Source organism: Mus pahari, chromosome 18 (genome assembly GCF_900095145.1).
Source record: "Mus pahari chromosome 18, PAHARI_EIJ_v1.1, whole genome shotgun sequence".
In the NCBI taxonomy this organism is placed as follows: domain Eukaryota; kingdom Metazoa; phylum Chordata; class Mammalia; order Rodentia; family Muridae; genus Mus; species Mus pahari.
In genome coordinates, this window is record NC_034607.1 from 39,791,062 (window position 1) to 39,803,963 (window position 12,902).

General features: G+C 48.1%; 1 protein-coding gene across 1 annotated transcript in view; it reads right to left on the reverse strand.

The window, feature by feature from the left end:
- Nucleotides 1-485: 485 nt before the first annotated feature.
- Nucleotides 486-12,902, reverse strand: part of Galnt14 (polypeptide N-acetylgalactosaminyltransferase 14) — a 214,368-nt gene continuing 201,951 nt past the window's right edge. The window contains exons 12-15 of the mRNA XM_021217755.2: nt 12,058-12,141; nt 11,444-11,582; nt 2,295-2,414; nt 486-1,066 (exon numbers count right to left, since the gene is read on the reverse strand). Coding sequence (XP_021073414.1) covers nt 908-1,066; nt 2,295-2,414; nt 11,444-11,582; nt 12,058-12,141 — 502 coding nt within the window. The 3' untranslated portion in view covers nt 486-907. The remainder of the gene's footprint in view (nt 1,067-2,294; nt 2,415-11,443; nt 11,583-12,057; nt 12,142-12,902) is intronic.

Consider the following 12,902-nt stretch of genomic DNA (forward strand, 5'->3'; position numbering starts at 1 on the left):
ATGTCCATCTTCCCAGCTCTGAAGTGTCTTAAAAATTAGGACATTTATTTACTTGTTTTGAGCGTGGCACTATGAGTGTGGGCCTACATGCCTCTCTCCTCTCTCTCTCTCTCTCTCTCTCTCTCTCTCTCTCTCTCTCTCTCTCTCTCTCTCTCTNTGTGTGTGTGTGTGTGTGTGTGTGTGTGTAGGTCAGAGGACAAGTTGTAAAAGTCAGTTCTCTCCCTCTACCACATCGACCCGAGAGATCAAACACAGGTCATTAGGCTTTAATGGCAAGCACCCCTACCCACTGAGCAATCTTGCCAGCTCCCTAAAGTATCTTTTTAAAGATCACATAGCTTGTAGGTGGTAACCCAGGATAAGGACACAAGGTTCCCAGCTTCCTGTCTTCTTTATCCATTCTACCACAAGATGCCCCGCCCGCATTCAGTGGGGAGCTCAGATGAGGTGCTGAGCTAGCTGAAGAAGCAGCTTGAGTTATCGAAGACAATTCCCAAAGTGAGCTTTATTTGTTCTGAAAACCATCTCTATTCTTCATCTCTCCATGTAGTCCTGGCACAGTGACAAGGACAGCTTTCCTTTCCAGCCTCTATAAGGTGCCTTATTTTGTAAGAAATGGTACAACAAACACTTCTCATCAAATCTCCATCTCCAGGTCCCAATCAGAAAACCTGGCCAGGACTGGANCTTCATAATATTGCACACATGAGGGTGTCACTGAGCCCTGCTGGTTTGTGACCTTTTCCTCCATCTTCCCTGAGACTGTTGCTCCTGTCCTGGGAGCCTTTGCTCTACCTCCAGTCNAGGACATCAGGTGCAGTCATGAGCTGTTCACAGCCTGGGTTCCAGTTTGGTTTGGTCCAGGAAAGCATCATTCCTGGTCCACAGCTGAATGCACCCAGCATCCTCATGAGCTCACAATGTCCCAGTGCTGGCTCATGAGTGATGACTCACAAGGGTTGACAACGACCTCCTTGCCATCCTCGGTGCTGTCTCCAAACATGTCCGTATCCAGGCAGAGGTGAGATGCTATGTGCTCAATGCGGGCACCAGTCTTGGTCCACAGCTGAGGAGAGAGAGGGGGGAGAGAGAAGTGCTCATTTTGCTGGCTAAGGCCATGGGTTCTAGGAATAATATAAAGTGCTCAGGCATTACCAGAATGAGTGACACCTGTGAACAGCCAGAGACATGATTTCATGGTTTCATAAAGGAGGAAAAATGCCACTAATTGTTTCGACATGCATTAGGGTTTCATTTTTACTACATTTAAATTCACATTTATTTACTTATTTGTATTTGTGTATTTATAAGCATGCATGTTTGTGGTGTGTGTGTGTGTGTGTGTGTGTGTGTGTGTGTGTGTGTGTGTGTAGGCTAGGCCACAACTTGTCAAATTTGGCTTTCTCTTTCCACTGTATGTATTTCCAGGGATTAAACTCAGTTGGATAGGCCTGGTTGCAAGTGCCTCTCCAGTCCAAGTCTTTAACAACCAGTTATTAAAAATTAAAAGCTAAATCAATGTTTCCTAGGAAAACTCATGAGGAGGCAATAGCTTTTCAAGCAACAGGGTAGAAAATGTGAACTGAGACATAGAAGACTATATATGATCTTTGTCTTCCCTTAGGAAGAAGTTAGAGAAAGAAAAGATGGGGTGCTGAAGATGATAGCAGGGGACCTCTTCAAAATGTGCCTGTGCTGAGAGTCCAAAGAGAGGTGGGTCATGAGCAGTGTCCCTTGAGAATAGAGGGAGGGGCACATACTCTGCCTAGATACTGAGTTCTGTACTTCCTAAAGACCATCACAAATACTTGTTGTGCATGATTCTTTTGGGTTATAGCAGCCCTCCTTGGGAGAGTAGGAGGGGAAATCTCTGGAAGATACAGTGACCCACCGCATGCCACACTTATACTCGGGACTTGAACCTCAGTCTTTACTATCTGGTCAGGAAACCGAGCACATCCCTAGAACGTGCTGCTAGAGGAACTGTGTGCATTGGGACACAATGGACTGGTAGCAGCGATAGCAACAGACAAGGTGAGCAGGCCTGGTGAGGTTAGCTAAAGTCTGCAGGCTTTCAGGTATTCACTGGTCATTGGGACCAATATAGCCATCGCTACCCACACTGTTGAGGGACTCCTATCCCCGACTCTGACTGGAAGGGTTTCTTATTAACGCTTCATCTTTCAATGCCTCATGTCTTTTCCTGCCTAGAGAAGTCTGACAGCCACCCATTTACAGGATGGAGGTTGGGCACTTCCAAACCTACTCTTCCTCTGGACCAGTTGAGCACTCACCTGCCTTTCGTCCCCGTTCTTGCATAGAGCAAGAACCACGGGGGCACCAGGAAACAGGGTGACCACGGACAGGCACAGCTCTTCTTGGATGATCTGCTGTGTGTATGTGAAGGCCCACACCTGAGGAGAGCAAGAAGATTTACTTAGGAGTGGGGGAAACTGCCGTCTACGGGGGTCTACCACCATGCCTATGCATAATGACCCATACAGCTGGATAAGAAGTTCCAAGGTTCCCGAAGGTAATGATCATCCACAAGATCACCTGGTAGAACGCTACTCAAAGGACAAAGGCTAAGGGTGTACACCGACATGAAGTCTCGGTCCCCACACCCAGGTTGGGGTCCTGGTCCTTGGCCATGCAGGAGGTGGCTGGAAGTTGTCAAATGATCCTGACTCTGGGCAGAAGCTGAGCTATGTGGTCTCTGCTTTTCTTTGAAAGGATTTCAAGTCGGCGCCTTGAAAGAGCATGGAAGCTGAGGTAAGAGGTAGCCAGAAGGCCAAAGAGAAAGAAAGCAACCAAGGGAGGAGTTGGAAGATGAGTCAGGAGGGAAAAAAAAGAATGTTACGACAAATAACATTGCTTAAGAGAATGTGCACCGTCTAACATAGCAAAGGATGTGGCCCCTCAACTCCTGCAAGGGGAGGAACAGAGAAACTAGATCAACCATTGGAGTTCTGATCATAAGAAAGGGGCATCCTGTGGGGTCATTATAAGCACCTACGTTCCAGATTGTCAGCCCGAGCACTCTCTAGTTCTGAAGCTGGGAGGCAGCAAGGGAGGGTGTAATTGCTGCCAAGATGACAAAGAGGTTTCCTCTCAGTTTGTGGAAGAGGTGACAACTGCCCTCTTCCTTCATCAGGCAGCGAAGATGATTCATGATTAGAGTCTCCAAGGGAGGTTTTAGAGGGGACTCCGCCAAGGGCTGTAGCTCTTCTCCATCATATCCCCGCGCACAAAGTGGCCTTCCATCTTTGGACCAGGCTGTTCATGAGTTCCTTCTTGTCCTGTGCTGACAGAAAGCAGACGACTTCCAGCTCTAGGGCCAAGTGTCCCTGGAGTGTTCCCCCGGATTCACACTCTCAATTCAACCACCATAACGTATTAGGGATGATGTTATTTTTTCTGGTTTGTCTTCTTCAGGCCCTGGCATCCCCCTAGTGTGCCCTCATGTATCATGGGAGTTAAGATAAGAGTATGAATAGAGGACCATGCCTCATGAATGTCACACCAGACCCCAGGACACTCATAGTGGTAGCTTCTAGGCTGTCTGCTCCCTTTTCTTCCCAATTCTAGCCTGTATCTTTGAGAGGACAGGCATTCCCTAAATGGTCCCCTTTGGCTCTAGATGTGTGCAGTAGTGACACAATGGATTTGAGAGGCCAAAGCCAGACATGAATGAAGTCCGCAAGGGTCTTGAGACTGGTCTGCGGCATTGGGCAGGTGATCTAGAATGGTAATCTGTACTTGGGGCTTAGAATATTTCTCCTTGTGGGAAAGAGAAAGAATCAAGAGCTGCCCCAAGGGCAGAGCTGCAGGGAGCTATTTGTGGGCCCACAGGACCACTGTCCTGAAATCTATTAGATTTTTCACTCCCCTGAAAATAAGGCTTAAGTCAATGATGGGAACAAAATGAGCTACTGCTCTGTAGAACCACAGGGAAGTACAAATTAACATTTCAAAAATAAATCCCATCATTATCATATGATCACCTCAGTACGTGGTGTTATATTGTTTGTGCTAAAAGCATTAAAGGATTAAATGCAACAACTTACAACACACCACAGTTTCTAAAAACACATCTTGCCAGTCTTCTGGTTTTAGTACCCTAAGGCACTTCTAGGCAAGTGGCAGGAACAAGGCTTTCTGACATATGGGACCCTCACATTCAGAAATGCCTCTAGGGAAGGTTACACAGAGCTACATCTGGGTCAGGGTCTGAGAAAGCCACTGTAAGTCTCCACAAGAGGGACATGTGGACAGACAGCCACCATAAAAGCCCTTATACTAGGAGGTTAGAGAGATGGCTCTGTGGTTAAGTGGTACTTGCTGCTCTTACACACTCACACACACACACACACACACACACACACACACTGTACACAAGTACACTTTCTGGAGCTTGCCTGATATTTAATCTCCCAGAGAGAACTGATCATAAAAAGAAAGAAGAGACACACGAGAAGCAAGGATCAGGAAGGTCAGGGCGACAAGTGTCTGTATCCCACTCCTTGTCCCTCACATTTCCCAGAAGAGCTGGTGATGAATGCATGGATTTAGTAAGGGACTCCTGGATCAGGAATGAACCCTAGGAAGACAGTCATTGAGGGATGGGCTGGAGGCTCAGCTAAGCGGTAGAGTGACTGCCTAGCAAGCAAGGTCCTGAGTACAGCTCCCAGCTCTGGGAAACAAAGGAATGAACAAAAAAGTGGCAGTGGGCATCCTCAGACAGATCTGTCCTCCACTGAGGTTTGTAGGACCCTCTATCGACGGCTCCATTCAGATCCTCTCAAAAGTGCTGACCATGAGGGATGTCCCTCTACACCCACAAGGAAGATGACCCAAGGACTGTGCTGGAGCCTGATGGGAGTGGCTTTTCCCTGTAGGAGTGGCCTGAGGGGAGAAGCTCATCCCTAGTCCTTGGACTCCTTTGCTAGTTTGTTAGAGAGGGAAAACAGGCTGCCGGACTCAGAGGACGTGTTCCCTGCTCAGCCAGGAAGAGATTGAACAGCAGCAGGACCGGTGGCCTTCTCTCAGGCAAATGTCCTGGGGCTGCAGCTGGGAAAGCTGGGGTGCAAAGGGACCCCAGTGATATATGGTCTGGTCTGGCCTGGGACTTACTGTTTTGAGTTAGATGAAAAATTATGGAAGAAAGATCTTCTTACGATGCAGTAAGAACTTTCAAAGAGGCAGAGGCAAAGATGAAGCCAGGCAGAGAGATGTTGGCCTGGGGATGGTCCAGGGCTCTATGCTCTGATAGACAGGAAGTAAAATCAGCCTAGATTTTACTCCCTACCCCACTGGAGAACTATCTGCCAGTGTCTGGAGACATTTTTGGATTATTAAGAGGAGGTTCTATGGACATTTGGTGAGGTAGATCAGGGGCCCTGCTAAACATTCTACAAGACACGGATGGTCCCCATGACAAAGAATGATCCAGCCCTAAGGACAGTCATGCTAAGGTTATCATGAGATAGTCTGCAGGTCGACCCACACCTAAACTCTTGGGTATCACTCATGTACATCCTGGTTAGTCTCCCTGTGCCTAGCTCATCCAGTCTGTCAAGTGGGCCTGGTAGCAGGACAAGCCCATCTGAGGGGATGTTGTAAAGAGTAAACAAGTCCTCAGCTCAGAGATAAATGACATTGGCTTAGTGTACTTGCTCCAAGAGTGGTGTATCCTCATGGGAAGGGATGCTGGGTGAGGGACGGGACAAGCGAGCTCTTGAAGGAAAGCGAGGTGACTTCCTTGTTAGTAAGTAGGAACTAATGTTACTCACTGGTGATGGTGAGTTCTGTGATTCTAAATGTCTTCTGGGTTGTAGGTATTCAACGACTGAGGTTACAGTAAAGTGGCATTGTTAGTTCCACTGAAGTTAGAGCCTTTCCGGTGCCTGACTGGTCCGAGCCACTTCGTGCTTAGGTATGGTTTCATGGAAGCGAGGATCAAAGAGTCGATGATCACTCTGCACAATGTCAGGAGCAGCTGCTGGGCTCACTCTGCTTATGAGCTCCCCTCCGATGAGATGGGACCCAAGCAGAGGACATCAGTGATACCGGGTGTCCGCTAACTTTGTAGGCTCCACAGGAGAATCCATTAGTCTATGAACATGCCCTTGAAGACAAATGTCTGGGACAAATGAGCCAGGTCCAACAAAACCTCTAACTGAGTACAAAGATCTCTAAGGGGAGAGCCGGGTCGGCATTGGGTGGTACAAAAGCTCAAATGGCTGGCGGGCCATGCTGGGCTCTCTGCCTCCCTTGGTTGCACAGACACAAACCTCAGCTTGACCTGGAGATGGTTCCCATTTTCTTCGGAGCCCTCATTAGGTCCATGTTTGAGGCCATCCCCTTTATTTCCACCATGTTTTCTCTTACATTTCTAGAATGTTTTAGATGTAGGATTGATGCCCCATATCCACTTCACTTTGTTGTGTCACAGGATTGGCCTCTTGGGTAACTACAATAGCTGGGGTCCCTGCCCACTAGCTTAATAACTTTGTAAACTCTTGATGAATTACTTCTGTAGCCTCAGATATGCTAGGAAGAGAACCATTCTAGTACGGTGGTGGAACCTTTCCTGGGACCCTTTATGACCCCCAACCATAAAATTATTTTTGCTGCTACCTCATAACTGTAATTTTCTACTGTTATGAATCATAATGTAGATATCAGATTTGCAGGATGGTTTTAGGCAACCGTTGTGAAAGTGTCATTTGATACCCCCCCCAAAAGGGGTTGCAACCCACAGATTGAGAATCACTGCTCTAATAAGAGGGCCACGACACAGAATATATGGTTAATCCATGCATATTCAGAATAGTGCCTTCTATTTATCAAAGGCTTCCTCACTGTCTCTGATGACACCAGTGACTCAGAGCAAGGCAAGAGAATAAAAGAGAAATGTCCCTTTAGACTTTCCCATGGAAAATATCCCAGAGACAGGTTGGCATGATGCTTTCTGAGGGGCCATTCCTAGGCTCCGGTGACGAATGCTGAGGGAGAAGGGGTAGGAGGTGATTGCCTGGCAGCTTGTGCCACTGCAGATTGGAGCTCTCTACCCTGGAGGTGTCCCTGTGCCTGCTGATCTGTGGAGCATTTTCAATCACATCCACCCTTGGGGCTCCCAGCTGCTGCCTCTTGGCTTTACAAATCGGGAGCCTCAGCATTGGCTGGGCAGAGGAGGCATGCACTTCAAACTGTCTTATGTTTCTCTTGCTTTAATTTGGAAACCAGAGCGGCGCATCTGTCTTCTTTCTACCTTTCATGGCTATTTTTCCAGGGAATTCAGTGAAGTTAAGAGGAAATGTATTAGCCTGGAGACTTCTTGGGCTTCAAAGGCTTTCGAATGCATGATATATGTATGCCTCCTGCATTACCCCCACGGCATCAGTTTGCCGGCATCTTTGAAACACTTGAATCCAGCATTTTGCTCCAAAGGGAGACAAGGCAGTAAGAAGGAAGGGGAGACAGGGTGTGGGATGTGGATGGACTGGTATGGAGGAAGAACAATTGTTAGCACTACATGACTGGACAGCCTCCATGCTGAGCATAGAGTGTGGTTGGAGAGGGCTAACTTAGCATCCATAAGGCTCCGAGGTTTGTTCTCCAGCCCTGCCAACAAAAATAAACCAAACAAAACCAAAGGAGTATTGTTAGAGGCGGGGGGGGTGGGCGATCCCACTGCTGGAGTTTTACCTACCTGGTGAGTGGATGTCAGCTAAAGACAGAACCTGGACCTCCTTGTACCACTCTCTGTGACCCAGGGCCCTAGAACACCCATCTAACGGCTCCAACCTGATCTCAGGACCTGTGCTGATGCGTCGCCTGGCTTTGTCTCTGAGGGAAGACTGTGTCTCTGGTACACATATGTAGACTTTCAGAGGGAAGTGAATATAAAGGCTTAGAGTTCACCATGTAGGTCAGAGCCAGAAATGGGAAGAAACTGAAGCCAGGCCAAAGTGGGCAGCCAGTCTAGCCATGTGTCCCTGGAGTTTTTGTGTGACATTTGTGGAGCAGAGACCCCCCCAACTCACACTCATGCCCAAACTCCCCTAAATGTTAGGACAGGGAGGACACTCTTCTCTCCTGACTCCAGACCCTCTTACAGAAGCATGAATTTTGTTTTTGGATTTGTCACTGGAAAGTTACTGTAATGAAAACCCTACCCCACCCCCTGCCACCATCTTTTTTTTTTCTGTCAAGATGGAGCTGGTCAACAGTTTTAATAGTTGTAAACGATTAAGAGGCAATGTCACAGACAGGTGTCTTCTCCTAGGACTAAACATCTAACCAAGCTCTGAAGCAATGACATCACTGGGACAAGCACCAGAGAACTGCTGGATAGAGTTGGTATGTGGGGGGTCACTACTAGTACATGACACTAGTTAATCTGTGGGAGCTTTGGTGGCATCAGCTGTGGAGTAGGTAGGGGAAGGAACAACACATATTTTGTCTGGCTCCTGTATCACTTCCTTGCTATGACTGAAGAGGTGGGGGTGCAGGAAGAAAGGCTGAATGGGTCCAAGGGCAGATACACACCTTCAGGACAGACTAAGAGTCGAGACAGGTAGCAAAAACATACATAGGAAGAGATAGAGCTGTATTAGGAGGAAAGGACCCCACCAGCGTCCAATGTCTACAGAAAGGGTTGAGATGAAGGACAATGACAATGAAGGTTTGTGAGGAATGAGGAAGAGGACCCCAGGAAGAAGAGATGAGATCACGTTTCAGTCCTGTAAGGACATATAACATGCCCGTGTACTTGCGCTCATTCCAGCTAACGTCGTCATGCTGAAATGTGGGTTTCCTTCTGAGCACCTGAAAATTTAGCCCAGTGTGGTGGCTAGGCTGTTGACCCTTGGAAAATGAGGCTGTGTCGAACTCTGAATGAGCCCACCTTGTCTCCCCAGCAGGTGACCTGGTACCTAAGATGCTACTGTCCACTTTGCTGAGGTTCACCGAACCTTTTTTATATCTAGATAATCTAGCATCAGAGAGTCACAAAACCCAGCTACTATCTCAAAGCAAAGCTGAGCTGCAGCCACCACTGCCCCAAGGAGAGAGCCCTGTGTACCTACAGGCCTTTGCCCCATGGCACCAATACATACTATTGTTTGCCTTCCTCCCACTGCAGGTAGGTCAGCTGAAATGGAATGAGCCATTCTCCTCCAGTAAACATCCTGCTACCTCTCCTATGACTGGATATTAAAGGACCCCCCTCTGCGGCCCAGACAGTTAGTGGCTTTCCCTCCCACCTTCTTATGCAACCAAAGCTGGCAAGTTCCAGAAGAGCTCCACTCTGCTGGGAATAGATCAAATGAATCCTGTCCCAGGGAAAGGCCTAGACAACGTTCTGACTGTTGGAATTCCCGTGAGCAATACCCACACACAGACTCACAGAAATATGTGTCACCTACTCACTGTGCTTTACAAAATACCACTTGAGCAAACCGTGTTACTGTCAGCTGGGCAGCCCCACCTAAAGTAAAATCGACACCTCCATTTCCTTTCCTTTCTAGTCTAATCTAGCTCCCACTCCACCTCCTCTGCCCTGTTTGGAGGAGCAGGGACTGCTTCCAGCAAAGTCTTTTCAAGCCAGAGCCAGGTCCAAGAGCGTGGATATTTGTGGTCAACAATGGAGAGGCGCTGTGCTGAGACCTCGATGATGGCTTTAGAGACCACATACAAAGTGAGGATGAGGGTCATTGCATGGAGACAGGACAGAAGGAACACCTAGGGACGGTGGCTCTAATCTAACACAAGCATTCTCACCAGGGATATTTTAAAACCATGATCCAAAAGTCAACAGATCTGGGCTTGGAGAATGTAGATCTAGCGAGAATAAGTAAGCGTAGGGCATAATAAGAGTTTTTCTAGGGAGGACATTGTGGGCTGTAGACACGAGGGGCTACAGGAATAAGATGAGCCAAGGCACCAGTGAGAATTGGAACCTTGGCACCCGGGAAAAAGGTGGCCTGAACAGAGAACATGTGCAGTGCAAGGTAGCCTGGTTGCTCATGGCCATTTGTGGAGTTAAACCACAGAGAGTTTGACTCACTCATCTGCACAGTATTCGAGCAACCATCCAGGGGGAGTTCTTACCTACGGACCTTTCCTTCTTAGAACCCTCTCCTAGGACCTTACTAGTGAGGACAAACTCAACTTCCTCAGGAGGGTAGAGATAAGAATTCAGCTCCTGCTTTTACCCCACCTTGACATTTATGGTGCTCTGCCATTCTAACGTTGACCTCCGTTTCCCTAAGGCCTATCATCGCCAGCCCTCCATATATGTTGTATTTCCTGGGTCACCCTCTCTCCCCGTCCTGACCTTGTCTGTTTCTACTTCTGTCTCAAAAACACAGCTCATTTTCAAGTCCTCTGGGACAACTTTTCAATGCTCACACAAGACTTGTATGCCACCTCTCTGTGTCTCTGCGGTATCGGTGAGCAAGCCCGGGGAACAGAGATGAGATGGCAGAGGCTGTTGTGCGTGTCCTCCTGTAGCCTAGCCTTGCACCCGTGCACCTTCACAGTTAACAAGGAGTCTGACGAGTGGATAAATGATGCAGGAAGATCACAGAATTTGTGAATCAATAAACAGTAGATGGTCAAAGCTGGAAATATGAGTAATATCTCCAAAAAAAAAGAGTTTATGGAGAAAAAGGTGGACTGAAGACTTCAGTAAACACCATGGAGATGGGGAAAGGTACTGGGAAAGAATTCAGACAGCAGGACAAGGAAGCAGAGATCCTGAGGGATCACAGGGCTGAGGGGAGACATGTGATGGTTGTGCCTGGCCAAATGCTATGGAAGTTAAGACAGGTGGTGATCTTGTCGGGGACCTTGAAAACAGCAGGCCTAGCCTCAGAAAGGAGAATATTGGCAAAGCATGGGGCTTGGACAGGATACACTCTGTTGACAAACCAAGCAAGACACAAGGAGGCGTCCTTAAAAAGCACCCCCGAATAATCCACAGATGTAGGGGAGCCGGAGGGTGGTGCCCAGGAAAGAGTGGTAGATGGAAGTGGTTTTTACCAAGTCTGAAGCCAGCTGCAAGACACAGTTTGGGTGTCTTGTCTTAATGTCTGGTAAGCAGGCTTCTTTTCCTCCTTGCATGGCACACTTGTAGAGGTCGCTTGTGTGACCTTCCTTGACTGACTTGGCCCCGTGTTTACTGTAGGAGACGGCTGACAGTCTTCAAGCTCCTGTTACATTATTGGACCATTTCTTATGGGCAGATGCCACCTGGAAGTCCTCTTTCAGAGGACTTCCAGGTATTTGGCAACTAAGTGGGAAAAAAGCCAGGTACGATGGGTCCTTGGGCTCCATTCTGGACTCCTGGTGTCCTGCTGAAGTAGGGACCAAGGCTAATCTAGACCTCTCTGTCCTCTGTGGCATGTACTGCTATGACCCCAGGGAGTTACTTTACCTGAGACTTGGTTCCATCTCCCTTGACCTTGGCACAGGGGCTTAGCCTGAGAATCTCTTGGTTTTTCTGCTTTTGAGACTCAAGGCACTTCTGTCGCTGCCGGATATTGCCCTTCTGGATGGAGGAGTCTGGGGGGACCCTGTAGGAAAGCCATGTACACAGATGAGAACTCACTGCTTTTGACATTAGGGGTGCCAACTGCTGGATGGGTTAGGGGCGTGTTTTGAGAGGGCAGAGAGCCATCTTCCCCAGAGCTGTCACCAAGGTTGGCACTGGTCAGAGGACGGAAGGATGCTGCTAGGATGATCTAACAAGAAACTCTCAGTAGCTTCATGGCAGATGGATCTGTAGGATGGAGTCTATGTCACCAATCCTATTCTCTTAGCACAACCTAGGGTACCACTTCCAACAGTTAACCCCCGTCTTCCATTCTACTACCTTCAACAAAATTCTTCAGGTTTTAGGGATAAGCAGGAGCGATTGATTTGCTCAGTCCGCAACAGACTTAAAAACTCTTCTCCAGTGGGTCATAGGTCATGTCTCTCCCAGACCAGGCTAGCAAAGACCAGGCCTCTTCTTGTAGCTAGCTTTGGTTCCAGCAGATAGGTGTGTACCTGAGTTCTGGGTAGACATTCTCCAGGTACCACTTGAAGGTCTGGCAGTGTAGATTCTTCCTCAGGTTCAGCCTGTTCTCAATGCTGGGAGGATGAGGTTGGAGGGTAAGACACAGAGACAGAACACAGCTGTTAGAGGCAGGAATCTACAATCGTGGCTCCCCACCACCAGGGACATGTTTCATACCCACACACCTCTAGGAGATGCTGAGTAAATGAACCAAGCAGAGATTTCTCTAGTTCCAGGCAGACCTATGAAAACATCTTAGCTTTATCTCTTGATGGTATAGTAACAACACTGAGGGCTTGTGCTTTGATTTGAAAATGGAATTGGGAGGGGGGGTGATTTTCATTTTCATTAAAGGTCAAGCTGTGGGAACGACAAGTGTGTTGTTGATAACTTACTGCTGGAACTCTGGTCTACTCTTATTCAGTCTCTCTGTGACTGGACAACCACGCTGCCCCAGCCTCAGAGCATCCTGCTGGTGTCTCATCACACATCTGTTCATGAGATACCCACTGAACATTCCTATGTGATGGGCATCATGGTCAATGTGGGGTACTAAAGCTTCCGAACAGTAGTGCAAGCTAGTGATTCAAGAGCCATATCCCATGTGACCCTGAAGACAGGTCGTCGTGACAGCTTGCAGGTGGACTCTTGCTTGATGGGACTTTGGTACTCAAGAGAGCCATGGCGATTGATGCTGGTATGTGAAAGGAAAAGAGCGGCCATCTAGAGAAGCTAGGGGGTGGGTGAGGCAGGGAGATTGGAAAGCAGAGGTCAGTGCTGTGAACAAGTCACAAACTTTTTCCTGCAGTGGCAACACTGGCTATCTGGCCTTAAA